General features: G+C 56.4%; 1 protein-coding gene across 21 annotated transcripts in view; it reads right to left on the minus strand.

The window, feature by feature from the left end:
- DYSF (dysferlin) overlaps positions 1 to 26,850 on the minus strand; it is a 209,954-nt gene that overhangs the window by 70,464 nt on the left and 112,640 nt on the right. For all 21 annotated transcript variants that reach the window (XM_046661644.1, XM_046661642.1, XM_046661643.1 and 18 more), the window contains 6 exons: positions 15,365 to 15,458; positions 14,758 to 14,835; positions 6,595 to 6,776; positions 3,616 to 3,756; positions 2,773 to 2,802; positions 1,331 to 1,360 (listed from right to left, as the gene is read on the minus strand). In XM_046661644.1, coding sequence (XP_046517600.1) covers positions 1,331 to 1,360; positions 2,773 to 2,802; positions 3,616 to 3,756; positions 6,595 to 6,776; positions 14,758 to 14,835; positions 15,365 to 15,458 — 555 coding nt within the window. The remainder of the gene's footprint in view (positions 1 to 1,330; positions 1,361 to 2,772; positions 2,803 to 3,615; positions 3,757 to 6,594; positions 6,777 to 14,757; positions 14,836 to 15,364; positions 15,459 to 26,850) is intronic.

Here is a 26,850-nt window from a genome sequence, read left to right on the forward strand (position 1 = left end):
CTCGGGTGGTTCCCTGAATGAGTTGATACTCTATTCCTTCTCCTGAGCCTCGGACCCTTCGAACCTGCTGGTCCAGCCCAGCCCTACGCACAGCCAAGTCCCGGGATCTGCTCTCCTCTGGTCCTGCTGACCCACACCGGCCTCAGCCTGGGGCCAGGCTGGCCCTACAGCAGGACACTTGGCCCTCTTCGGAGTCTGGCCCAAAAGTTACAAATTTTGATTTGCTTCCTCACAACGAGACCACAGCCACATCCCCACTCTCAGAATCTGGGCCTTCACTGTTATATATTACAAATCCAGTTATTAAGGATTTTAACTTTTATTTAATAACTCATCCCTGGGCCGGGCTGTGGGTTTTGGCCACAGAGTGCTCTCCATCAAGAGAGAGGGCTCCATGCTGCTTCCCTGGACGCGACTCTGCTCCCCTTTCCAAATCGGCAGTCTTTCGCAACTGCAGCCAGAAGCAGGAGGCTGCCCGTCAGGCGCAATTACAGCCAGCTCACTTGGCGGACCCCACCTTGGTCTGGGAGCGAAAGGAAGTGAGGTAAGGGGCGCGGGGCCTGCAGATCCCACATCCTGACTCTGCACTTCAAGTCCAAATTGCACCGAAAATGTCAAACAGTGTCCACTCCCAGCCTGGGGATTCCCTGATGGCAGGAAGTGGCTGCCCTTGTCCCAACCCCCCATCAGACCAGGGCTCTCCTTCCTGTCATTCCGCCCAGCCCTCTGCCCCTGCTCACTCATGAGGATCTGCTCACAGATGCGCAGGAGGCCATAAGGGAACGTGCTACTCATCCCCCATGGCAAAGAACATACTCTTGCTACATCTGGACGCAAATCCCAAACTTCTTCTAGAGCCTAGGAATCCCCAACCCACCCCAGCCCCTCAACCAGCCAGGCCCTAAGCTGGTGCTTGGCCCCTTGGGTCAAAGGCACATTCCCTACCTTCCTCCTGCAACAATGTCTGGCTAATGCTACCTCCACCAGAAAGGCTTCCTTGACTGTTCTGGCCCCTTATGACCATTTTATTCTTGAAAACATGCCAGATGAGATTCTGTATTGCTATTGTTGAGATCTGGGTGAATCTGACCTCCAAGGGGGCAGCAAGCCTTCTAGGGCCAGAATCACACCAAGACACGTCCCAGGCAGCCCTGGATCCATGCAGAGTGTAGGGAATGAACTCCAGACAGGTTCCCACATGACGGATGCCCACTGGGGCACCAGGAACCCAGAAGGCTCGGGGCACGTGCCAAGAGGCTGGTCCTACCATCCCTCTATCGCTGCTCACCGACCCCCAGCCATGGGCCACAGCCGTGAGGGTCCAGCTCACCTCTTCCAGGATCCCTGATGTATCCTGCACCTGGACCACACCATGGGACGTTGCACATCCAGGAGATAGTGGAGGAGGAGAGGAGGGAGGGTAAAGTTCACCATTAGTGATGAGGAGCACTAGGCTGGGGCAGAGATCAGCACCCCAGACACCACCCTGAGAGGAGCCAACAGAAACCACTCCCATCCAGGGAGGGGCGACGTGCTTCCAGGCACGGCCTCCACACTGTCCCTGAGAAAGAAGGTGCGATGGACATTGATGCAGAGGGACTGGCGGGAGAGGCCAAAGCTTAAACCTAGAGCCCAGGCCCCTCTGGAAGTGACTGGAGAAAGGCAAATGGCAGACAGGTGGCGGGAAGGGCCCAGCCCTGTGCAGCAGCTCCAGGAAGCAGACAGGCCTAAGGCCCCGGAGCTGCAGCAACTCCCGGAGTACGTGAACTTGGAGAGCCAGGGAGAAAGAATCTGGATCCCCAGGGGCTGGCAGACCTGAGAGCGGGAGCTTGGGCTGGACAGGAGAGGGAGCAGGAGAGAGAGGGCTGAGGGATGCCGGGGGTGGAGCAGAGACAGGGGTGAAGGAAGGCCTGCATGGTAAAAACTGTCTGCAGATTGCATGGACTGCCTTGTAAGGGGGAAGGCATCCAAAGACAGACCGGATGACCGCTCCTCCAAGATGCAGCTGAACCTGACTGAGAACAGTATCTCCTGAATCAAATTAGCCTGGGTACCAGGAAAGGGTCTGCATTTTCTACCATGCCCCCAGGAGAAGGAAGGAGAGCAGGGAGAAGGGAACAGAGCCCCCATCACTAGTAGAGGAGGAAAAACTGGTCATGGTGGGAACAATGAGTTGGGGAAGATGGTCTAAGCCAGAGCTTCTGAAACTCGAGTGGGCATCAGAATCCCCTGGAGGCTTGTTAATTTGCAGGTTGCTGCACTGCCCCTCAGAGTTTGCTTCAGTAGGTGTGATGTGGGAGCCAAGAATCGGCATTTCTAACAACATCCCAGGTGATATCACACTGAGAACCACTGGGCTAAGTCGATGGTGCTCAGCCCTAGCAGCACATTAAAATCCCCTGGGAAGCTCTGAAAGATACCAATGCCTGGGCCACATCCCCAGAGACTGTGTTCCATCTGGTCTGGGGTGGGGCCTGAGCACTGGTGATTTTTCAAGCTGCCAAAGGGATTCTAACATGCAGCCCAGCTGAGAGCCCGTGGGCTGGATGACCATGAGGTCCCTACACTCTGAGTCTGAGATTCTCCAACTGCTCAGGGAAGAAGGGCGGGAAAGGCCTGAGCTGGCCAGGGACCCTGGCCCTCACCCACCCCATCCCTGAAGGCGGGCCGGTGGTGGTATACACCTGACTGCCCTTCCTAGCTCATAGGGGGCTGCAAACACACAGAGGCGGGCCATGAGTTTGAAGAAGAAGAGGGAAGAGCAAGACTTACCTCAAAACCAGGAAGGTGGTAGATGGCCGGCTGTGGGGTAGAAAAAAGAGCTTTGGTCAGTGCCTGTCACCCAAGGCCCCATCACCCTCCTTTCTGTCCGGGCTAGGCAAACACACCTTCAGCCACAAAATGACACTCATGGAATATGTCAGTGATCACAGTTGGGAGTTTGCAACCTAGGGACTCCTTGGAGGTGCCCGGGAGTTGGCAGCCAGGTGCCAGGGGAAGCCAGGTTGCAGCATGCTCTGTGCCCCCTCCAGACACTTGACCCAGAGTAGCCTGACTTCCATCCAGCTTACGCCTGGGGTTCACATCACTCTAAGAGCAAACCTGAAGATATGGCTCTAACCCAAACCCCCTATTTCACAGCAGGGAAGTGCCTGGCCCAGGGTCGCACAGCCAGGCCATGGCAGAGCCAACACTACACCGGAGGTCCTGCCCTTACCTGTCCCTGGGTGCCACCATCACAATTAAGTCTCCCCGACCAGATCACGGAGGTCCTCCTCTCAGAAACCACGTCAGGATATGACCCAGGGAAAAATACATCCAGTGGCCAGAGAACTCAGACATTCCAGCCCAGCCCAGATTCCAACATTCTACCCCAATGTTTAGACAGTAGCCTAACTTGGGGTTCAGAAAAGAGGGGCAAAACCAGTCTCAGCAGGAAGCCTGAATTCCAGAGGTGGCGGTTCAGTGCTCCCCACTGAGCAGGCCTGGTGGGGGGAGAAGGATGTATCGGCAGCCCCTCCCCTCCCTCGGGGCATCCCTGCCTGTGCCCCCTACCCTCTCCTACCATGTACTCCCTGTCCGGGCTTCCTGGATCAGGATGGGGACCAGCCTCACCTTCTCTCTCTGGATGAGCTCAAAAGAGGCCAGCAGCTCGCCCGCCGGCTGGCTGCCCCTAGTCAGTGGGAACCAGGTCAGCCGGGGCATCCGTTCCAGACTCGGCTGACAGATGCAGCGTCCCATAAACTCATCTGCACCCTAGACCCGGCGTGGAGAAAGAAGAGTCAGCATCCCCCAGCCCAGGGCTCTGGTGGCCCAGGGTGATCACCAGGCCTGCATCCAGCCTCCTGAGCTCAAAAGGGCCTCAGAAGTCAGGGCAGCCCCTGGTGCAGAAGGGTGAGCTCTGCCCCCCTTAGAAGGACATAAGGACAACATACAAGTGGCCTCTGGCCACTGTCGCTAGATTTGAATTCCCATCAAGTTTGAGAAGTCCCTCTATACGTCCAACTAGTGTTTGTCTTGCTCTAATTTAATCAACTCTGAGCCCATTAGAGACGAGAGTGACAGCCTCCTAGCATTTCTCTAATGCCCTCAGTAGTACAGGTGTTTGACATTTCCAAGGACTTTTGTATCCTGTTCATTTCACCTTTAAATTCCCCGACTTTCCAGGTGGGGAAACTGATCATGCTTACCAAATTATATGAGTCTTGCTAAAATGATGTTTTCATCTTATCAGTCCTTTGCTCAGGCACCTTCCACGGCTCCCCACTACCTAGAGGCTAGAGTCCAAACTGTTGCCCTGGCATGGAAGGGCCCCTCACTGCAGCCTGCTCACCTCTCCTGCCCTGCCCCGTTCTCTCCTTCTGCTCCAGCCTGCTGGCCTTGGCTGGCCTCTCTCCCCCTAGCTTTTCCACCGGCCATTTCCACCAGCCCTACTGCCCTCTACCCTTCTCAGCCATCACTCAAAGCCCTGCCTAAGCTCGGCCTTCTGACGTGGGCCTCTGTGACATTACTGGCCTGTGGACTCCGGCCTTGTGGCTAGCTTCCCTGAGGGCAGGGGCAGTGGGCAGAGCCTGGGTCTCAGCAAGACGGTGCTGCAGCCCTCACAAGCCCTGGTGCCTGGTCCAAGGCCCTCATCTGGAGAGACCCAGAGCAGGACTGGGAGGCATCCCCACCTGCAGTCATGTTACTGCTGAGGACATCCCCAAGAGCCATTCTAGAGTGGCCACCAGCTGCTGCATACATGCCACGTGAGCAGGTGACAGTCTGGCACTGACCACTCAGAGTGGACACCAGCCATGGCGCTGGAAGGGGTCCAGGAGGCTCCTCTGGGCCGGGCGTTGTCCCTTTAGTTGCTGGGTCATGGAGGGCTTGGGGGAGCGGAGTCCTTGCAGAGCCAGGGCAGCCAGGCAGCAGCAGCTCAGGGCAGTGGGAGTTTGCCAACAGGTATAGACTCCTTCGACTGTATTAACTATGAGTATAGCCTCTGCTCTCCCCCAGGACCGTGGAGCCCACCCACCCAGAAGAGGCCAGGGCTCTTCTCCCCGTGGGAGCCCTCCTGGGCACTGCCTACAGGAGAGACAGGGTCAGAGCAACATTTTAAAGAGGAGGAAGGACGCTACCGGAGGAGAGGGTCTGTGTCCTGCGGCCTGTGTCCAGCCAGCCCCGCACAGCGCTTGCACCTGCTGTTGCTTCTGCTTGGTCCCCTGGCCCCCCTGCCTCCCTCTTCCTCCTGCCCCAAAGGCACCAGGCCCTGTGCTCTTCCCCAAACAGTCCCAAAGAGACCCTTCCTCCAGTTGCTCATGCCTCCCACAAAGCCAGCTTTTCCTTCTGAGGGAAGAGCTCACAGTCCACACCCCCAGCCCAGGTCTGTGCTGCCCACTGCCTGCTGGCCACCACCACCTGGTGGGGTGCCCTAAACAGCATCACCTTCCCCCACCCGCTGGTCTCCACACCCTCCCAGGGCACCTGACATCCAGTCACGGCAACTCTTTCTGAAAACATCTTCCAAACTCTGCCCCCTCCCCTTTCATCCACTGCTGTCCCCAACCCAGGCTGGGTCTCCTTGCCACATACCCCTCAGCCCACACGGTCTCTCTCTTCCAGTAGCATCACACCTCTTCTTTGTAGAAGGTTGCTCTGACCCTGTCACTCCCCTGCTCCCCTGGCCTCCTACTCCTTTCTCCTCCTTCCCAGCCTGCCCTCCCCTCTCCTCAGTCTCCCACTCGCCCCCATGCTGTGCTGGAAGCCCCTCTGCCTAAGCGCCCCCCCCAACCCACCTCAGTCTCACATTCCCCCCAGGGACCCATCTCCCCCACAATCTTCCCTCAGTTTCCAGCCCACGGTGATCCCTCTCCCTCCTCGGAACCTTCTAGAGCTGTGCTGCCCAATACCAGAGTCACTGGCCACCTGCAACTATTTAAATTTAAACTTTACTTAATTGAAACTGAAAAAAAATTTTAAATTTAGCGTCTCAGTTGTACCAGTCACATTTCAACTGCTCAACAGCCGCGTGTGGTTAGTGGCCCTCATTTTGGACGGCACAACCACAGAGCACTTCCGTCAGACAGGAAGTTCTGTTGGACAGCTCTGCTCAGAGGGCCCTGCTGGTGTCTCCGAACCACATGGCACTTTGGGACACGCTGTCTCACTGGAAGATTCTCCACCCTGTGGGTGAGCCTCGGCTCCCGCCTAGACTGGGAACCCCAAGTGATGGGCCGCTCAGCTCAGTGGCCAGTGTTGGGAAATGTTTGTGGAGTCAAGGAAGCTCTCTGATGGGGAGAAGGGACTGGCCTGGGGTCATCAAAGCAAGTTAGAGGCAGAGAAAACCCAGGCTCCTGATCCAGAGCCACGAGCCCTTTCCTGATCTGTCCCCACTCTCTGCCGGGGCACAGCACATGTGCTAGCAATCCATTTTTAATTACTCTAAAATAGTTTTAAACACTCTTAGCCCGTGGGGTCAGGGGAGAGGCCATCAGTCCCAGCCTTAGGGAGCACCCTTCTGGTTAGGAACCCATGCTCCCCAGCAGCATCTCCCCTTGGGCCCTGGAAGGGGTGGGCAGTGAGGGGACGAGGGAGGAAGGGAGGCAGACTCACGTAGGTGTCATGGTCGTATAGCTCCACCACGATGCTGGGCGGCTGCTCGGCGATGCTGGGCGGCTCACCAAAGATCTCGATCTCATAGAAGATGAGTGTCTGGTCCCAGGTGGGGTTCAGGGTGTTCTTCACCACCACTGTCTTCTGGCTCTGGTGCAGGAAGGAGACGATTGCGTAGGGATCTGTGTGGGTGCAGGAAAGGGAGACAGGACACAGCAGAGACTGTGAGAGTCGCCTGCTCAGGGGTCACGCAGGCACAAAGCTGGAGCAACAACATCAGGCTGGAGCCCATTTCCCTGGGGTCTCTCCCTGCCTCCAAGAGCCAGTCTGCTGGGACACCACAAGGAAATGGAGGCTGGATCTGGGCAAGTGGGCACAGAGATCCTGAGAACTCCCCCTTCTGGGTTCCTTCTTGGGCTGGCCGCTGGGGGCAAGGTCCAGCAGGAGGAAGTAAGTGCTGGGATGGCTCATTCATTCGTTCACTCATTCATCCAACAAGCATTTATTGAGTGCCTTCTGCATGCCAGGCTAAAGGCTAGGTGCTAGAGACTGAGGATCCAATTGGAGTAAAACCATCCATCCAAGCAAATATAAAAATTACAACTTCGACTAGTGCTTTGAAAAATAGATATAAGTTGCAATGGAGTGTATGAGGGGAGGATCTGGTTTCCTTGAGGAAGGGACAGTAGAGCAGAGATGTTGGTGCCATCAGAGCAGCATGCCTAGGTCTGCATTTCAGCAAGTTCACTCCAGCTGCCGTCCTGTGCAGGGAGACCGGTCATGAGGCGACTGCAACAGTCCAGGCAGAGATGGTGGTGGCTTAGAAGGTCAGGGCAGGAGAGAGAAGCACATGGATTCAACAGCTGTTTTGCAGTGGGTGGTGTGAGAGGAGGCTTAAGGCCCCCACAGCTCCCTGCTGCCCCCCAAACTCCTTTCCAGCCTGCCAGCCCCAGCCCTGCTGGCCTGAGACCCACCACAAGTCATTCCTTCTGCCTAGTCCAAAAGGGAAGTTGGCGTCACTAGAGAAGATTCTAGGGCAGTGGTTCTCAAATGTGAGCATGCAGCAGAACCACCTGGAAGGCTTACGCAGACTGCTGGGCCCCTCTCAGAGCCTCATTCATCAGATCTGGGGTGTGGCCTGAGAATTTGCATTTCTAACAAGTTCCCAGCTGATGCTAACGCTGCCTTCCAGGGCCGCACTTGGGAAACGAATGCAAGAGAAGGTCCTATGGGACTGAGTGCATGTAATTTAGGAGAGGAGCAGAGGGTCTGGAGGAGGGGCTCCTCCAACTTCTCCCATTAGGACATCAGCCTGGGGGCAGGGGCCAGTTTGCTGCCATTTTGTAAGACTCAAAGTGTGAGATGCTGAAGGCACATGGGCAGGAAAGCCTAGGGATAAGGGAAGCTGGCAGCTGGATGCTAGATGTCTGGGAGGGCTGAGCCCAAACGCCCCAACACATACCTTATACCTTTGGCACCTGCTCCATCCTGCTGTGCCTTGCGTCCTCTGAGCCCAACAGTCCAGACCCAGCACTGCCCCTAACCTCCCGTGTGACCTCAAGAGGGCCTCAGTGGCTTCAGAGACAATGGCCTCTGTCCTCTAGCCTCAAAAGGGGGCTGAGATATCCAGCTGCAAACCTGGGGCTGGGATGGGATGGGGAGACAGCACTTCCCCATAAAGGGGAGGGGAGCAGGACAGCCCCCTGGCCTTAAGGAGACCAAGTGGCACACCATGGCCACTGCACAGGAGGTGGCAGAGAGTGACCATAGAAGAGGTAGGAAGGCTAAGGTAGGCAATGGGAAGATGCCCATCAAGGGATGGGAAGAGCAAGGTCCAAGATTCTGGCTGTTGCCCAAGGAGCTGGTTTTCAGGGTGAGAGGAGTCTAAGTGAGGAGGCAGAAGCTATGGGTACTCGCTAGCTGGACAATGCTGGGCTTGGCTAAAAGGAGGCAGCCACCAGCTTGGGACCAGCTCATTAGCCTTCAGGCACAAAATCACAGTGGGGTCAAGCCTGGAAGACTTCCTGTAGGAAATCGGTCCTGAACATGATTCTGGGTAGTAGAAGAGGGCAACAGGAGGCCCTTGGCAGGGGAAGGGGCAGGGCAGACATGTCCACCATGACTCACCACTCCCACCAGGTGGGAGCCTCTCTGGCATGGGGCTCCCCCTTCTGTGCTGTGCGCCGGCCCTGGCAGGGCTGGTCTCCAGCCCTTCCCCTCCTGCCCCTGGCAGGGCCCAGCGGCGTCTGTGCATTTAATGAAACCGTCTGGCTGTGATACCATCAGCTCCAAGCTCGGCAGAGAACCTCTCCCTGGTTCCAGTAAGGGAAAGAGGGCGCGTTCCGATAAATAAAACCATATTAGAGAACCGGCGAAAAAGCCCCTTTTGTTCCCGCCCCCCGAGCTTCCCAACGCTTTATTTTTATAAGCGTGAGGGCCCCAGACCGACCGCGTTTACACAAAGATCACAATTGCACATTGTGGCGGCTGTGCGCGCTGTATTGGTGTTGGCAGCACCCCCCACGCTGGCCCCTGAGCAGGCCGACTCCTTCCAGCAGCCCCGTCAGCGCAGGCAATGAGCTCAGCGCTGGGGGGGGACGGGGAGGGGTGGCTTTCAAACAAGAATCACCCAGACCCACACACGCGCCCCGCCCGCCCATGGGAGGAAAACACACACAACAAAGGCATTGTAAAGAGCAGGCCTGGAGGCCCAGGGCCTCAGACACTGGGCTACTGTGTGCCGGGGCCTGGCCTCTCCCCCCACAGGGCCCAGCCCCTCCAAAGAAAAGAAACAAGGGGGGTGGGGGTGCTGCTGAAGCAAGGTGGTCAGATGAAGGAAAGCCAGACAGACGCACAGACACATCCCTCTTCCAGGAAAGCCAAGAGGAGGGCAAGACAGATGCCAAGGAGAGGTGGAGAAGAAGGCAAGGGGCTGGCTCTTCTGGGTCCATCCCAGCCCAGAGCTCTCCCCAGGGCCACTCCCCTCAGAGAGGGGCAGCATCGGCCCTCAGGCCTCACCCGCCAAGCCATACGAAGCACCCCGGAGCTGGACTGGAGCTCTCTGAGGACCACAAGCTGCCCTGGGGAGCTCCAGCCATAAACACGCAAGGATTCTCCTGGACTCCATCACCGTGAGAGAGCAAGGGACCAGTCACCAGGCCCCAGGCAAGTGGTTCTTTTGTGGGACCTGGATCCGCTCGCCCAGCAGCTCTCCTGCCCAGACTTCCAGGAAGGACACTCCTGCCTTCACAGTACCCTAAGCCTTCCTCATGGGCCCTCCCAGCAACCAGCTCAGACCACCGGAGTGGAGGACAGGGCAAGTGGTGTCATCCCACTTGGCAGAAGAGGGAGCTTTGGCCCAGGAATGCTAAGTCACTAGCCCGTGCTCACACGTGGCCAGGACTAGATCCCCTGACTCCGAGTCCAGTGCTCCTTCTCCCTGCCACGCTCATAGGAAAAATGCCCTTAAGAGAGGGTGCAGTTGGTCGCTAGGAATCAAGGCGGTGCAAAGAAAACAAGAAGACAGCAATATTTTCCCTATAAAATTAAGAAAAATTGTTTAGAATTATAAAATGAGCGTTGGCAAATATTTGATGAAACAGGTACTCTCCTTTATTGCTGGAAGCAATTCAGCAACCCTTCAGGAAAGCAATTGGGCAACATGCCCTGGAAAACATAAAACTGTTTCTACCCTGTTTCCCATATTCCTGGGAATCATCCAAATTAACCAAAAAGCTCTATGTACAAAGATGTTCACGCCAGCCTTATTTGTAATCCATCACTCATCCAATACACAATTATTTACTGACCAGCATGTGGCAGGGAAGCTCGGTGCTGGGAACACGAAAATGAATGAGACATGATCCAGGCTCTTAGGATCACGACCAGGTTGGAAGTGGTAACTAAGCAACAGTTATAATGCAAGGTGATGTACAACTTAATAGAGACATATACAAGGTGCACGGGGTGGGGGCCCCCCTGTAGCCCGGTGGCATCAAGTGGGTCTTCCCAAAGGAGGTTTGCTACCCTGAGTCTCAAGAACAACGAAGTAACCAAGGCAGACCAAGGAAAGGGGGCATTGCAGGCAGCCAGCACGGCACAGACAAAGGCACCAAAGAGCACGGGCGCCTGGAGACAGCAAGTAGTCAGTGTGGCTGAGGGAGACGGGGGCACCCAGGGCAGTGGGGACAGAGGAGCGGGGAGGAGGCCGCAGATCACAAGCAGTCCTGGATTCCTGCTGAGCAATTTGGACTGAATCCTGTAGATCAGTGTTTTCCCAAAACGTGTTCTTCAAAAGTGGAGTCCTCTGGGGAGCTAAGGAGCGCTTAACCAGGTCCAAGAGGCTCGTTCCCCACAGCCAGCGCAGAGCCTCTCAGCGCCACTGTGCCTTGTAAATCTGAGTGCGCAGGGCTTCCCTGTCTCTCTTGCTCAGGAACCCTTTTTAAGTGGAGCATTTCACAAGCCTCCGATGCACTTTGGAAAACAGCTCCTTAAGCTCATCAGGAGAATTCCCCCCCCCAGCCAGAGCCAACCTTAACAGAAAGCTGTGCTTCAAAAGCAGGGGTGGGCCGTGCAGGGATCCCAGACATGGGAGGCCCAAAAGCACAGACTCTTCGGCCCTACCCAGGACGGCGTCTGGATCTGGGGGAAAAACGAAAGCACAGGTCCCCACAGACATGACCTCCGTGGTGGGGCAGCCACAGACCTCACTGTGGCCTGGCCTGGCCGCAATCCCCCTCAGGACCACCCAACGGGCACACAGCTTTGACCTCCCAGGAACCACAAGGCCAGCAAAAGGGCACAGGAGCTTCTGCTCTCTTGACCGATGCCCGGCCCCTGTAAATTAATAAATCGGCCTCTGATCTCCTCACCATCTCTCATTTGCTTGCTCAGCCAGGCCAGGCACCCCTGAGCCCACTGACCTGTGAGGCTCTCAAAGAGGACTTTCGGGGCCCCGCATGCCAAGAGTCATCGTCTGGAACGTGGTGACCTCACAACAGAGCTGCCCAAGGGTGTCCATCTTAGTGTCAGCTCTGTAAGGAGAGCTCATGGCTCCCTCAAACCACAGCAGAGGTTCCCAGCTGGGGAGGGAGCAGAGCACAATTCCCTGGGGAACACTCTGGCAAAGCCAACAGCTTCCTCCTCCATTCCTTTTGAGAAATCTCAGTCTACCACATTGTTTAGGGAAGCGATGCTGCCCGTTGGGTATGGTGTTGAGAACATGTGATTTCCAAGTCCTCTCAAGTCATATCTTTTCCATTCAAAGTAAACCCAGTGCCGACTCCAGATGCTCGCCAGGCAATGGGAACCCCAGGCCAGTATCAAAGAGCAGTCATTTGAATTAAGCATCATTTTACATCTTTTATGCCTAATCGCTACACAGGCCACACACACTCATAACCACATGCCACACACGCCCTTCCAGTGGTCCAGAGAATTGATGCTGGCCGTATTCTCAAACCCCGCCCGAGGTGAATCCTCAGGCAGCCTGGACAGCAACAGATCTGTGTCCCTTTCCTGACTGAGTTTAATATCATTCAACAAGTGCTTCCAGGGAAATTCCTGTGTGTCCCCCCAAACTCTTTCCAGTGAGAAGGAAGCAGACACAGCCCCGGCCTTCAGGCAGCCTGAAGGCCCACCATACAGGGGACCAGCAGAGAGCACAGCTCAGGCCACGGGAGCCCCCCACGGTGGGGAAAGGCCCAGAGTGCCACAGGTCAGGGCACTCTCCGCCCCAGACACCTGGCAGGCAGGCTGGAAGATGATACCAGCGACAGAGTCTGTGCCGGACCCTCCCCTGGCCCCAGACATTCCAGATTCACACATGAGTTTCCTCCAAGCAATGCCAGCCGGTGGCCATGCACAGCCTCGGGCCGCCAGCCGCCCCAGGGTCAGTTCCAGGGGAGAAATTGCTTTGGTTTAGGGTTTGGGAGTGAAAATAAACACTCTGGGTTTTATAGGTTCACCGTGTTGGCTGCTGTTTTCCTTTCCAGCAGCTGCTCAATCAGGCCTTTCATTCAGAAGCCAGTGGCCTCTGAGGAAGCCCTGGGCAGTGCCCTCAAAGCTCAAGGGATGTTTATTTGAGGGAGGGGGCGGGGCCAGGATGGAAAGTGTGACATCTCTGCAGGCTAGGACCAGGCCGACCCTGCCTGCAGTCCGCAGAGGAGAACACAGGCTCCTGGTGTGGGTTCCCTGGAAGAGTTCCCCCTCTGAGGGTTGTCCGCCAGCCCAGCCCACAGAGGACAAGGGGCCTTCCACCTGGGCCCCACCTCACCGCTGCCCCATACAAACCCACCGCCTGCACCCCACTCTCATGCCCTCCCCAAAGGAAGAGGAAGCAAGGGCATGAATTATCCACTTCTTTTTCTCAGAGTATGTTCTAACTGTCAGAGAGCATCCTGCGGAAGTTTCCCAGGAAGTTACAGCTGCAGATATGGGTGCTGGTTTTGCATACGCTTTGCAGAGGGCACTCTCAGGACCCTGGACCCAAAGCACAGAAGAGAAATTGCTCCATCCACCCTGCGCCGGGCTGCACGGGGCTGGAGAACAGGCCACTGAGAGGAGAGGACTGTGGGCAAGCACAGCTGCTGTGGAGGAGGAACCAGAGTGGTCTCCCAGGAGGAGGGGGCCGGGAAGGAGGACGGGGATGGCTCAACACTGTGGTGCCATTCAGCGAACAGAGGGTCCCTCCCATAGAAGAACTCATTCTCCTCAACTAAATAGCAAGCATTTGGAGGGTGGTGTGCCACTTGTCAGTTATTTCAACTCAAGCAATTTCCTCAAGCTATCTGAGTCTCAGTTTTTCATCTGCAAAATGGGGATGTTAAATACTTCCTTCATGGGAAAGTTGCAAGGGTTACATGAAACAAGGTCAGCAAAGGGCCTGGGCTCCCAGTGAGCACTCAGTAAGTGTTAGTTCTTTAGATATCAAGTGCTGTGAGTTCAAAGGTAAGACCAGGTCCCTTCCTGGAGGAGTTTGTGGTCATGGTCAGAAGGATGTGGCAAAGATGGACAGCAATTGTTCTAAGCAGTGAGTCAAGGCTTTGAGAAAGGTGCTGGCAAGGTGCTGGCCAGGTGCTGATGCCAACCAGCTCAGCTTGGGGAAGAGTCAGAGGGCATCTGGGCTGGGTCTTGAAAGATGAGTAGGAGTTCGCTGGGTTAAAAATAGGGAGGAAATGCATTCTAAGCAGAGAGAACACTGAATACAAAGGCTAGGACTATGGAAGAGCTCAACAAATGTTGACAAAAGTTGGTGGGGCCAGATCTAGCAGACAGAGGTGAGTCAGGGAAAGAGGAAACCGGCAAAGTACACAAGGGTCAGAGCACAAAGGAGTTGTGTGCCAGGCTGGAGAGGCCGGGACGTATTTGTCAGTGCCTACATTTGAAATCAGTGGAGTGACTTGAGCAGATTGGTCTGGGGCGGTGTGGAAGGTAGCAGGGAGGCCGGGAGATGACCAGAGTCCAGATAAGACGGGGCAGGGCCACTTGTCGGGAACATCTCCAAGAGAGATTCAGGAGCCAGAATCAACAGGACTGGGTGACTGATGGTTTCCAACCTGATGGATCATAGACATACACTGATGTGACACCAGGACCAAGGCAGGAAATGCAGGAGGCCTGGATCAGAGAGGGGCGGGGCATGTTCACAAGGAGGTCTGTTTGGACAGGACGAACTGAGGGGCCTCTGGGGCATTCAGGGGGAGATAGCTAAGATGTGGCTGGATGTAGGGGCTCCTAGGAAGTAAAGACCTGGAAGCTTCCCTGACATGAGTGGTCACTGGAGCTGGGGGGTGCGACCCCAGTGCCCAGCAAAGAGGACACAGACAGGCTCCAGGCACATCAGGCTTAGCGGCAGTGAAGCTCCTGAGCAGGAACAGGCAGCGCAGCAGGAGGCCGCAGGAGGCCCTGGAGAGGGGGGTCCCGGGGGCCATGGGCAGAGGGGCTTTCAGGAGGAGGGGACAGTCAGAAAAGCCAAACCCTGCAGAGGTTTGGCCACCTGACAGCCAGGACACCACTGTGACCATGACAACAGCAGCCACCTCCACAAACACAGGCCCCACCCGCAGGAGAAGCTTCAGGCCATGCTCCCTGTGGTCCAAAGGCCCGAGGCTCAGTTCCCAGCTCTCAGTCTCTGGTCCTGGTCTCCTCCCTTCTCCCACCTACCAGAAAAAGAGTCCTTGTCCATGGCGGGCAGGTCCCGGGCCTGGTACATGTAGCAGCGTAGATGGTAGCGGTTCCCGTCTGCAACGAGGAAGAAACAGAGATGCCGAGTGAGGGGCTGGGGTGGCTAAGAGCTGGGGCTAGAGGTGAGGTAGAGTCTGTCCCTAGGAAGGGCAACAGAAGAGAGGCTGAACACAGAAATGACACATGTCACACTGTGCGGCAGCGAGCCGCTCACAGGATCAGAACAGACCACAGCTTAAAGGTGACACCTGAGGGATGCCTCCTTGGGCCTGGCAAGAGTTGGGGAAAGGAGGCAGAGAAGGGGGAGGAAGAGGAGCGGAGGCACAATAGATGATGGGAGCGGCCAGAATGCACAGGGCCTTGAACGCCTGCTTTCAACCTCAGAGTTGACACACACACCACATTGGTGGGCACACACACACAAACACACACACACACCCAAAAGACACTGACCCACCAAAAAGCACACAGACTCAATTCTCCACCGTGCCCACATCTACACCTGACTATATAACCCCACACAGACAAAGCGTGAGGTTACACACCCATGCACATCACCCCAGAGACACCTCCAAGCGTTACTTACAGTCGAAGATGCAGGAAATCGTGGGTCTGTTCACGCCGAAGCTCAAGGTGGAGACGGACACCGAATCTTCACTCCTGTCGTCCACCACGCCGCCCTGGAGACACAGAGCCGGTCATGGTAGAGTCTGACCCCATAGCCTGGGGGTGGCAGGGAGACTGATACAGAGAGACAAGCTCCCACGTCAGGAGACCTCCAGACAACGTTCCTGGGCTGCCAGGAGCTGGGCTGTCAGCCCCTAACTTGACTCCAAGTAGTGCCTCCTTACTACAGAATCCCCAGACCCAACGTCAAGTCCACAGGGAAATTCTTCTCCCTCTCTAGTGGGGACCAGACATGGCAGATGGAATTTTGAGTTCTTCTGGTCCAAGAGGTTAGAGTTTGACAGAAGGAAGGACTCTAAGCGGCTCTCCAGGGAAGAAGCCAATGGCGACCTATGCCTGGGATGAGTTAAGAGGGCCCAGTCTAGTACCTCTGTCCACCCCCTGTGCATCTGGAGACAGTGCTGGTGCCAGGGACACACAGGCCCCAAGCTAGTCCTCATCTCTGAGAGAGGCTGCACTGCATCTTCTCCACCTCTCACCAGCGCCCACTGCACTGAGGGCAAGAAGAGGGTTCAGGCTGAGGCCAGGGACAGGGACAGGAGCGGGAGGCAGGGGGGTCTACACTCAGGCTCAGAAGCCAGTCTATCAGTTTACTGGATAAGCTAGACCGTCAGTCCCTCACCTCGTCCTCATTAGCATGGGGCCATGAACCATCTTCCCTGGAACAGTGCCCACCTCCCTGTCAACGGCTTCCCCCCAACCACCACCTCTGCCGCACTGCAGCCCCTCCTCAGGGCCTTGCATGGTTTGGGTGGCTCAGGGACCCAGCAGGGATCAAGACCGCCACAAGAATAGGAAAGGCGCCAGTCACGCCCCAGCCCAGCCTCCCAGACTTGGCTTTCTGTGACACCAAGCCCACCAGCCTCCCATGGCCAGGAGCCCAGCAGAGGCACTGGGGAGAGCTGGACAGCATCTCCACGCTGCCCACTCCCTCTGTGGTCACTCTGATTTCTCCAAGTCCCTCTCTCTCGCCCCACACTGTCACCTTGCCCAATCCCTCTTCCCAACACACAAGCACACACACGCAGGAAGAAAACCCTGGCCTCCTCTTGGACGGCCTGTTCATACTACCCGGGTCTGCCCAGAGTGGCCACTTCCCAGGGCGTTTCTGCTGGGCGCTCTGACCAGCACCTGGCTGCAGCCATTTCCCAGGAATCTCGAGCTCTCCCCAGGCCCTGGAGCTCCACAGTCCCCAGTGCCTCCAAATACAGCTGCACAGCCCCTTCTGTGGTCCACCTCTCCAAACCATGCCCACCTTCAGGGCCTAGCCCCAGACCCCTGGCCCAAGATGCCGCCCTGGACGCCTGTTCTCCCACCTCTGATCTGCCCACACCTAGAACCAGAACCAGCCTCACTACCCACAGTCACCAGGTGGCTCCCGGCCGGCAGCTCTCACCACCTGAAGCGTCCCGGTCAGACCTCCGGTGGCCCGGCCCATCTTCCCCATCCAACACCAGCGCTTGCTTCCCCCAAACCCAGCCCTCAGCTTCAGGCAGGCCGCGCTCCTCAAAGCTGGTCCAGATTCACACCTGTTCCCATCACAGGCTTGTGCTGTTCCCTGGCCAGAAGTGCCTCCTTCCTTTGGCCACAACTTCAACACAAGCTCTGGAATCAGATTGCTTGGGCTCCAATTCTGGCCCTGCCGTTTACTAGCTGTGGGACTTTGGGCAGGTTGCTTAACCTCTCTGAACCAGTCTCCCTGTAAATTTGAGATAATTCTACAGTGTCTATCTCAGAGAGTTGCTGTGATTGTTAAGGGGATAAATTACATGTTGTTCTTAGCACATCACCTGGCACATAATAAATACTCAATAAACGTTTGCTCTGAACGTCCTTATGAGAAAGAAGGCACAGTGGGGTGGGGGAGGGTGGGCCATAAACTACGAAGTTAGCAATTGTGCTCAGGGGTGGCACTCATAGATCCTGTGTTTGTTCAAAATTATTCCAGGAGTCAGAAAAGTGGACATTTCAGGAGCCACAGGGCTAGGCAGAAATCACAATCAATCAAGCAAGCAGTCTCTCAACACATACACACATGCACAGACACACACACACACACAGGAGAGTAGGATAATAGGGAGGGGTGTCATACTACAGACAGGGAAGGACCCAAAGGCCACGAGGCCTGAAATCCTCCCTCCCAGGCAGGTGTGGACCCCAGGCGTCCTGGGCTCCCACCAGGAGAGGCATTTGGCCCGGCCCCCTGTGCCGGCATCCCGCCAGAGCATGCACCAAGTCCAGCGGCTAATAGTTCCCAGTTTCGGGGTCTGCGAGGCTGCATGTAGGGCTAAACCTGGGGGACCCAGCAGGCCACCCCAGGCGTGAGGTGCAAGGACGCCAAGGAAAGCAGATCAGGACGCTGGAAACAGGGCTTGGCCAGCCCCCGGTGCAACAAAGCGTAGCACATGCAGCTGGGTGCACCTTGGTGGGGGTGAGACGGGCTTGGCTGGGGGCGGGTGCAAGGCCCAGGACTCTGCAGCCCCTCCACCTCAGTTTGGCAACACAGCCGCGCCCCTCACAGGCAGGGCGCTGGAATGAATACAGACAGGGAAGCCGCCGTTGGCTCCCACGGGACCCGTGACTCCTTCTCTCCCTCCCAGTGCCGACGGGGACCTCCCTGCTTGCGGATGGCTGCCAGTGCACATCCCCACTCACCTCGCACCTCCTCTAGATGGCCCCCCAGCCGCCTCCCGTCAGCACCACTCCCACCAAAATGTCTCTGTCTGGGGCTTTGGCAGCACTCTCTGGGTCTCTGTCCAAGGGCAGGGCCACCCATCTGTGATCAGAAAAGGTGTCTCCTCCCTGGGATTTTCATGAAGGCCAGGGCCACATACCCCAGGCTAGCTCCGTGGCTGGCCCACAGCAGGCCGTGGCACTGAGAAGGACCCTCCTTCTCAGGGAGGACCAGCATTACCTCCAGGAATGCCCCCCTCACTGGCTCCTCCATCCGCCGCCTCCAGAATCTCCCTCCCCACTCCACAGGGCCCGCTGCCACCCCACTCCCTCTGCCACCTGGGTGTGGACCTGACTCCTCCTTCCCTTCTCTTCCCAGCTCAAGGAGACCGACGGGGCTTGCTGGGAAGAAGCGGGGAGAACCAGGAGCTGGGCTGACGGATGCCCACTAAGTTCAGCCCCTCTCAGCAGAGCCCGCACAGCTGCCCTGCTTCCCATCCTGGGCAGAATTGCACCCGCACAGCTGGCCAACGTCTTTACATCCTCCAGCTCCCTGACCCTCCCAGGGGGACTTGAGCTCGCCACACATCCTCCTCAAACCCTGGGAGCAGAGGAGGCCAGCCGGCCCAGCTGTGGCCTCTAAATTGAGTCTCCAGCAGTCAGGACCCCCACACTCCCGCTGGCTTCCACGCTCAAACCAGCTGGAACCCTCTGGGGTCCCCTTTCTTGACGCAGGCCTCTTGCACGTGGGTCTCTCTGCCCCATTCCTTCCCTGGCTTTATCCTCAGGCACCCAGTTCCTCATCTTCAAGGTCCCCTGCAAGGATGAGTTAAGCACCCCTCCGATGTGCTCCCACAGCGTCCCGAATTTCCCCTTACTGCATCTACCACCCCCCATTGTAAATACCTGTTTACCTGTCTGTCCCCTCCCACAGACAGAACGCCTCACACGCAGCAGGTGCTTGATAAATAATTGGAGGATGGATGGATGGATGGATGGATGAACGAATGCGGACATGCCACAGGTGAGAACACCAGCATAAGCTTTGGGGAGAGGTGACAACAAAGGCCAGCCTGCCGCCCAGGTCAGGGGGTCAGCCTGTGCACTAACACAGATAATCCAATGGCACGCTTTCTTCACTCTGAAGTGTATTTTGGTTTCCATGTGTGGACAGGCAGGGCTCACACTTGGGGACTTCCAAACAACGAAGCCTCAAGAAACCTGATTCAGGAGCTTCAGGGCAGCACGTCCCTCCCATCAGCCCTGCCCTCTGATGTGCCACACAGGTTCTTTGAACACCTACCTCGTGCCAGGCCTTTCCCACAGTCAAGTTGGAAAATGGATATTACTGCACATGGAAACATAAAATGTCACCTCCCCCAAGAGGCCCTCCCTGACTAAACCATCGAAAACCACATTCACATCCACACCCTCACAAGCACCGTCACACGTCCACCTGCGCACTCACACACCCCAGCCCGACACACGCTCACAAACTCCACCCCAGCACCCCAACCACACACACGCTCTCCCCCCAACCCCAGACGCATCACACACACACACCGCCCCACCCCACCCTCCCCGACACACTCACACGCACACACACCCCCGCAATGGCGCTCTCTACTCTCTTCTGCAGCTTCATGGTCCTCAGCGCACTTGTTACCCCAGACATCCGATACATTAAGGTGTTTGTTACCGCGCCCCTAGAGTGTGGGCTCCGAGAGGGCACTACCATGTCGCCTGAGCCTACTCCAGTGCCCGGTACAGAAAGGCTTCAGTAAATATTTACTGAATCAACAAATAAAATCCAAGCTGAGCACCCTTACCTCTGTAAGTGTCCCTCCATTACACAGTCGCCCTTTTTCTGGGCGGAATTGTTTGAGCTAAAGGAACTTTCTGGGGGCTGAGCCTGACTTTGAGGGAAGGATCCCCAAGAAAGAGATGACATAGACAGAGATGAGAGAGGGTAAGTGGAGGCACAGCAGGGACAACTCAGGTTTGCCCCCTTTAACGTCTATTCTCCCAGTGACACGGCACTGAACAGGCCCAAGGATCCTCCTAAGAGCTGGGACGCACACACTCGATCCTGATGACACCTGACACGCTCATGCCTTCCTCTCAGAGACGGGAAACTATGGTGCATGAAGGCAAAGCAATTGCATTGTCGCAAGACCAACGAGCGGCCGCAGACGCCTCCGACTCATGTTTGAGGGCCTGCGTTTCAGGTGTGCAGAGCGGAAAGTCAAGTGACCCACTCACTTACAGACCCGGAAGCTCCAGCTAGAGAATGGCCAGGCTGCCGTTCCCCGGACATCAGAGTCCATGCGGGGGAGTGGGAGGAACATGCCTGGAGCTCCCAGAGCAGGTTGGAGAAGGGCAGTGGGGCTTCAGGGAAGCCCAGTTCCTGACACTCACATTCCTCACTGTAAAGGGGCAGTCGTGGTAACACCCACTGCAGGGCTATTGAAAATGCAGGGCTTGCAACCTTGGCCTATTGGCATTTTCGGCCAGGTAATTCTTTGTGGTGGGGGCTGTCCTGTGCATTGCAGGATGTCTAGCAGCATCCCTGGCCTCTGCTCACTAGATGTCAGTAGCACCTCCCAATTCTCAGTTGTGACCACCAAAAAGCTCTCCAGACATTGTCAAATGTCCGCTGGGGGATGGGATGGGGGATAGAAATTGCCTCCAGTCGAAAACCACCAGGGAAAATTAAATGAAATGCACCAAAGGCAAGGTCCGTGGCAGGTACTTACACATAGTCAGCACCCAGCACATGGTGCTAGTGCTGTTGATTTAACGCTTTCATCTCTCCAGTCTCACGCTAAACAACACCCTCCCCGACTTACTCTGACTTCTGGCTTTCTTTAAATTTGGAATCCATCACCCTCCCTCTGCCACAGGACCTTTGCACAGGCTGTTCTCTCCACCTAGAATGCCCTCCAGATGAGCTAATTTGAGCTCTTCCTTCAGCTCAGTCATCACTGCGGCCTGGATACTCCTTGACCACCCCGCCCTCATCATTGGCCTCCACCTAGCCTCTCCTGGTTTCTCTCTTGCATCCATCTCTCTGTGTTTATAGGTAAAGCATGCACAGTGCTTTATCCCCTGTGCCCAGCACAGTGTCTGGTGCCCAGTGAAGATTTGTTACATGAAATGAATCACCAGCATTGCTGGCCCTGAGGCCCATGTGCAGTGTTCAAGCTCAGGTCCCAGGGGAAGGGACAGGAAAGTGTGCCTCAGCCACCATCCTCCACCCTCAGGGGGCTCAGGATCAGACATCACGACAGAAAGAGTGATATGACCTCACTACACCCCAGCACGGGGCCATCCATGGGGTGGAATGGAAGTGGGTGTGGCCTTGGAAGGTCCCATTCAGGAAGTCTTCCTAGAGGAGGGGAAAGAGGAAGGCGCTGGAACAGGGAGAGCAGCTGGAGGTCTCCCCCCAGCTGAGGGGAAAGGCCCCTAGAGGGGCGAGGGGCAGGGCAAGGAGGGCTGGCTTTCTTCTGCTCTCGCTCAGAGCCCTGGGTAGGGCCAAGCTGCAGGAGCGGCTGACGCTCTGGTTTCCACCCCCCAGCCTTCAGCCCCACTCCACACTCTTCCCCAGCCCCAGGGCCAGGCCCAGGGCATTGGGTTTCCCACAGTCACATTCCTGCCTCCATAGCTCATGCCGATGTGACTCCCAGGCTGGGGCTGGCAGCCACGCGGTCTGTGGCCACGCTCCCCATCTTGGGGCTAGCTGTGTAAGGAATCCTACCGCTCGCCCAGGAGACTGGGCCGCCTCCAGCCCGCTGCTGCCCGGCTGGCGGCCGTGGCTCCCTGGAGGTGCCTGAGCTTAGGAGTGGGAGGGACTCTCTCTCCTTTCTAGATGCCATGGGGGTCTCCCAGGGGTCCCCAGAGCCGGCAGGCAGGCCCACCTTATCTGCTGAGGGCTGACGTCCCAGGACCTCGGTGTGGCCACCACACTGGGAGGAGGTGAGGAGTTTCTGGGAAAATAAGCAACCTATGAAGGGGACTCCTCGAGCCCCCTAAATTGGATCCAACACCAAGCACCAGACCAGTAATGTATCTGAGACGCCTTCCGCGTGCACCACAAGGTCGTCTGTCACACACATACCCCTGCTCCCTCTGGCAATGGCGTGTGGCCCCACCCAGGACCTAGAGGTCTGATTCAGGATGTTTAAAGCAGAGGCAGGAGGCAGACGGAAGGGGCAAGAGCAGAGGGGGTGCAACAGAGACACAGGCTGAGCAGCGGGGCTCCCCAGGGCTGAGGAGGTGGGGGACAGAGCCACCGCAGGAAAGTGCTCAGGAAGGAAGTGACAGAGCCTCAGAGGTGTCTCGGGGGCCACCGGGGCACCCCCTGCCCAAGCAGAGTCAAGCAGACGGGTCTCAGGGGCCAGCTGCCCTCCTCGCTTTGCTTGGAGGACTCAGTTCCTATGTACAATGGACCCAATGAGCCCAAGTGATAGAGGCATCAGGAAGGGCACTACTGTTGGGGGCCCCCCACCCCTTTACTTATATAAACAGGACCAGGGGGCCCCTAGGAGCAGCAGGTGCTGGAGCCAGCTCCCACGGCTCACGAGAGCAGATTATTAAATTTTCAGCCATTTCGCAAGCTGGCTGTTAAACACAGCCATTTGGAAAAATTAAATCACATAAATTTATAACTTCAGAAATTATGTTAAAACAAAGGTGATAAATACTCAAACTCATCACTTCCTAATTATTTCACTGCCTTTTACTGTGATCCTGTGCCGGAGGTTATTCACATCCAGCGCGTGTAAGGTTGAAAAGCTGCACGATGGTGTGCCGTGCCCATCCCCGCCCACGCCCCGGTCCGGCCACCTCACACTGCCATGGCAGGCACATCTACACCACGGAAATCAGCAAATGCTACACATCGGGCTGGATTTGTTTTCTGGGTTTTTATCTGGAGAGCCAGTTAAACATTGATCCTAGGGTTAAGCACAGCCCTGGGGTGACCTGCCAGTCTCTCATCTTCACGATCGGCTTTGCTGGGACATCCAAATAACAACTAACAGTGTAGGGCAGAGAGTCAGAAACCCGGCACAGCTCCCCCCCATTATTACAAGATTTTTCACAACACTTGTGTGAGGAAACACTAGAATAATCGTTACTTGTCTTCTCTGTGCCTCAGTTTGCTTCTCTGTAAAATGGGAGGATTGATAAACCTATCTGAGGATTGCTGGGAGGGTTAAATGAGATAATCCACGGACAGGGCAGAGGGCAAGGCCTGACACATGGCATGTGCTCCAGCGCAGTTGGCGAACATTGTCCACAAAGGGCCAGAGAGTAACTACTTCTGCCTTGGCGGCCATATGGTCTCTGTTGCAACGGCTCTGCTGCCCTTGTAGCCGGACAGCAGTGTAGACACGAATGCACCCGGCTGTGCCAACAATGCCCCATTTATACATCAGGCAGAGGGCCAGACTCAGCCTGTGGGCCATGGTTTGCTGATCCCTGCTCTGTAAGGGGAGGTTATTATTTTTGCTGTGTTGTTAGCACCCCCATCTGATAAATGAGAAGACCGGGGCCCACAGAGGTTAATGGTTTTCCCTGAGGTTGCATGGGAAAGGAGCTGGTGGGGCCAGGGGTCTCCCTGCACCGCTCAGGGCTCTTCCTACCTCCTGCTTCCCCATCAGAACTCAGCACCTGAGCAGGGCTCCCAGGCAGGACAGGGCTGAGTGCCAAGTCGGGGCCTTGGAGAGCCCAGGGCCCATGTCACAGCCCTGGCTGCCCCGGCCTCAGCTTCCAGGGAAAGCGTGCACAGGCCAGCAGGCCAGGCCAGAGGAGGAGAACCCTGGAAAAGAGGGAACTCAGGAACACAGGCCTCCTTCCTAATCAGGGCTGATTGCAACCTTAAGTAGAATAGCAGGCGAGGGTGCAACCCCATTTAGTTCACAGCTGGAGCCAGGGCTTGGCAGCAGCTGCAAAACTCCTTGCAAAACTACCGGCCAGCCCCTGGGGAGCTTGGGAGGAGACTCGGGAAACCTGGAGAACCGCGACGCCACGTGTGGACTGGCGCGAGTGTCGTTATGTGCGTGTGCGTCCTCTACGCTTTCCACGTCTCCGAACCTGCAGTTTGGAAAGAACACTCCAGCAGGTTTGTTCCCGTGCCACAGTGCCTCCCTAACTAGGAAGACTGTGGGACCCAGTTTGCCTGGAATGGTCCTAGTTTATGCCTGTTTTGCAGCATGATTAAGAAAAGTGTCCCAGACCAAACAACAGATTATAAGGTCACCCTAGCAACTGTGGATGCAGACTCTCACAAATGGATAGTGACACACACAGGGGGCACCCAACACGTCCACCCAGCTGTGACACACACTCGTCAGCACCCATGCATGCCTGTGTGCTGGCATTTTGTCTCAGGTATACGGAAACACACTTGAACCCACCAGACTTCAGCATCCAAATGTTCAGCGAGACAAACCCCGGGTCCCCACATCTAGAGGAATTACCCAACTGGTTCTCCTATGTGGGGGAGCAGGAGAGGCAGGGAGGTCCCTAATGAGAGGGGAACAGGCCCTCAGCCTACCCCTGCTAGCACAACGCCAGGTTCAGAACAGGTGCTCAACCAGCACATTCAAGAACCAGAATCCAGGGACACACAGAGCCGCATCCTGACTGCCCGCAAACCCCGCCAGGGACCTTGTTCACTTAAGGAGGCAAACCCCCATCACCGCCCACATGCTGCCCTTGCTAAAGGGCCCACTCTGGGAAGCATGCCTGGGCACCCTGCGCACAGCAGGGTTTCATCCATGTCCAGAGATGGCCCCTCCCCTCCCCACCCACATCTGACCTCCTTTCAGCCAGCTCAAATCTCAAATTACTCCTCTCCAGCATCAGCCTCTCCCTGACCCCCTTCCCAGCACTTCCGACTCCCAGCTGCCCTTCCCTGCCCTCTGGCCGGGGCTTGGAACCCTCTCCCTGTAGGTCCTCTCCACTTCAGGCCAGGACGCAGCCCTCTGCCAACCAACTGGAGGCTTCCCAGGGTGGGGGCAGTGGTGCCAGCTCCTGTCTAGCTGCCCAACTGTTCCAGGGAGGCCTGGCTACGGGACAAGAAGAGTGATGCCCACAGCCAAGGGCCCTAGCCAGCTGCCCAGGACCCTCCCAGCGACCCCACTCAAGGGCCCTTTAGGCAGGGAGGACGTTATGCCCTAACAGGAGTGGGGAGATGAACCTGGGGCGAGAGGGCAGAAGAGCCTGCCATTCTAGCCCTGGTTCTAGAACGGACTCATCCTGTGCCACTGGGCAAACCCCTTCTCAGGCTTCAGTTTCTTCTGGGGTACCACTGAAGGCTCAGAGTTTTGTTCCAAAGCAGCACTTTCTGCAGTGATGGAATGTTCTATAGCTGCACCATCCAACATGGCAGCCACTAGCCAGGTGGGGCTATTGAGCACGTGAAATGTGGTTAGTGTGACTGCGGAACTGAACTTTCTTATTTTAATTACTTCAAGTGTAAATTTAAACAGCCACATGTGGCTAGAGGCTACTATACCAGACAGAGCAGTTCTGGAACCTCAGTCTCCCAACTGTGAAATGGGTATAATACCAGAATCCAGCCCTCTGGGGTCCCAGCGAGGACGAAACGAGAAAATGCATATAAAGCCCTCAGCCTGGTCCTTGGCATGTGGTAAAACAGATCTTAGTAACTGTCTTCTTTGGGGTACGGGATTCCCTTAAGAAGTGGACAAAACCACGAACCTTACAGCAGAGTTTACCCATCATAGACACACACATGCACGTTGCGCACACATGCACATGACACATGTGCACACATCCATGCACACCTGCACAGACATATCACACACGTGCACACTGTAGACATTGTGTGCACACACATCACACATGTGCCTATACATCAAACACGCATGCACACACACACCCACAACTTTGTGTCCAATTTCAAGCGGCTCCAAAGCCAGGTGGAGAGTACCTTTCGAACATGAAAGTTCCTTCCAGCTCTAAAAACCCCCAAGACTATGAGCACATGCTGCCGAGTCTCTGAGTCTCGGTCCCCTCCCCTCCCTGCCTGGGCTCAGGCAGCTCAGAAAACCCTTCCCGATGCTCAGAGCCAAGCGCAGAGGCAGGGCTCTGGAAAAATCCTCGCGCGTGGAGGGCAGGCCCAGGGCAAGGGCGACAGGCCGGATCCTGTGAGCTCATCCCAGCAGCCGTCACCAGAGTTCTCAGAGAGGCCGGTGGCGTCGGGAGGGGGGTGGCTGGGTGGGAGCTGGCTGTGGTGGTGGCGGCAGCAAGGGGTGTGGGGCGAGGAGACGCTATAATAGCAGCTTTGTGCTCCGCTTCCCAGCTCCCTGGGAACGCCAGGAAGATTATGAAACCCGGTGTCTTTGGGAATGCCAGGATATTAGCTGGAAAAAGAATAATACGAAAATAAAATAATGCTCGGGATGGAGACAGCAGACGATTAGCAGACAGAGCCAGGGCCTCCCGCTCCGCGGAGGGAGCCAGGCTTGGCCCCGGCAGAAGGTTTCAGGGAAAGGCTGCCCGTGCTAATGAGCAGACAGGGCCTGCCTTCCAGCGAGACGTCTTCAGGAAGGGAGCTGGCAAGCGAGGCTCAGCTTGCTGGAGGATGCATGGGCCAGGGGAGGGGTGGTAGGAGGCAAGGGGGCGCCACAGGCCTGGTCCTTGGGCCCAGACATCCACAAATGTCAGATTACCAGGAAGGCC

This window comes from Equus quagga, chromosome 5 (assembly GCF_021613505.1).
Source record: "Equus quagga isolate Etosha38 chromosome 5, UCLA_HA_Equagga_1.0, whole genome shotgun sequence".
Classification (NCBI taxonomy): domain Eukaryota; kingdom Metazoa; phylum Chordata; class Mammalia; order Perissodactyla; family Equidae; genus Equus; species Equus quagga.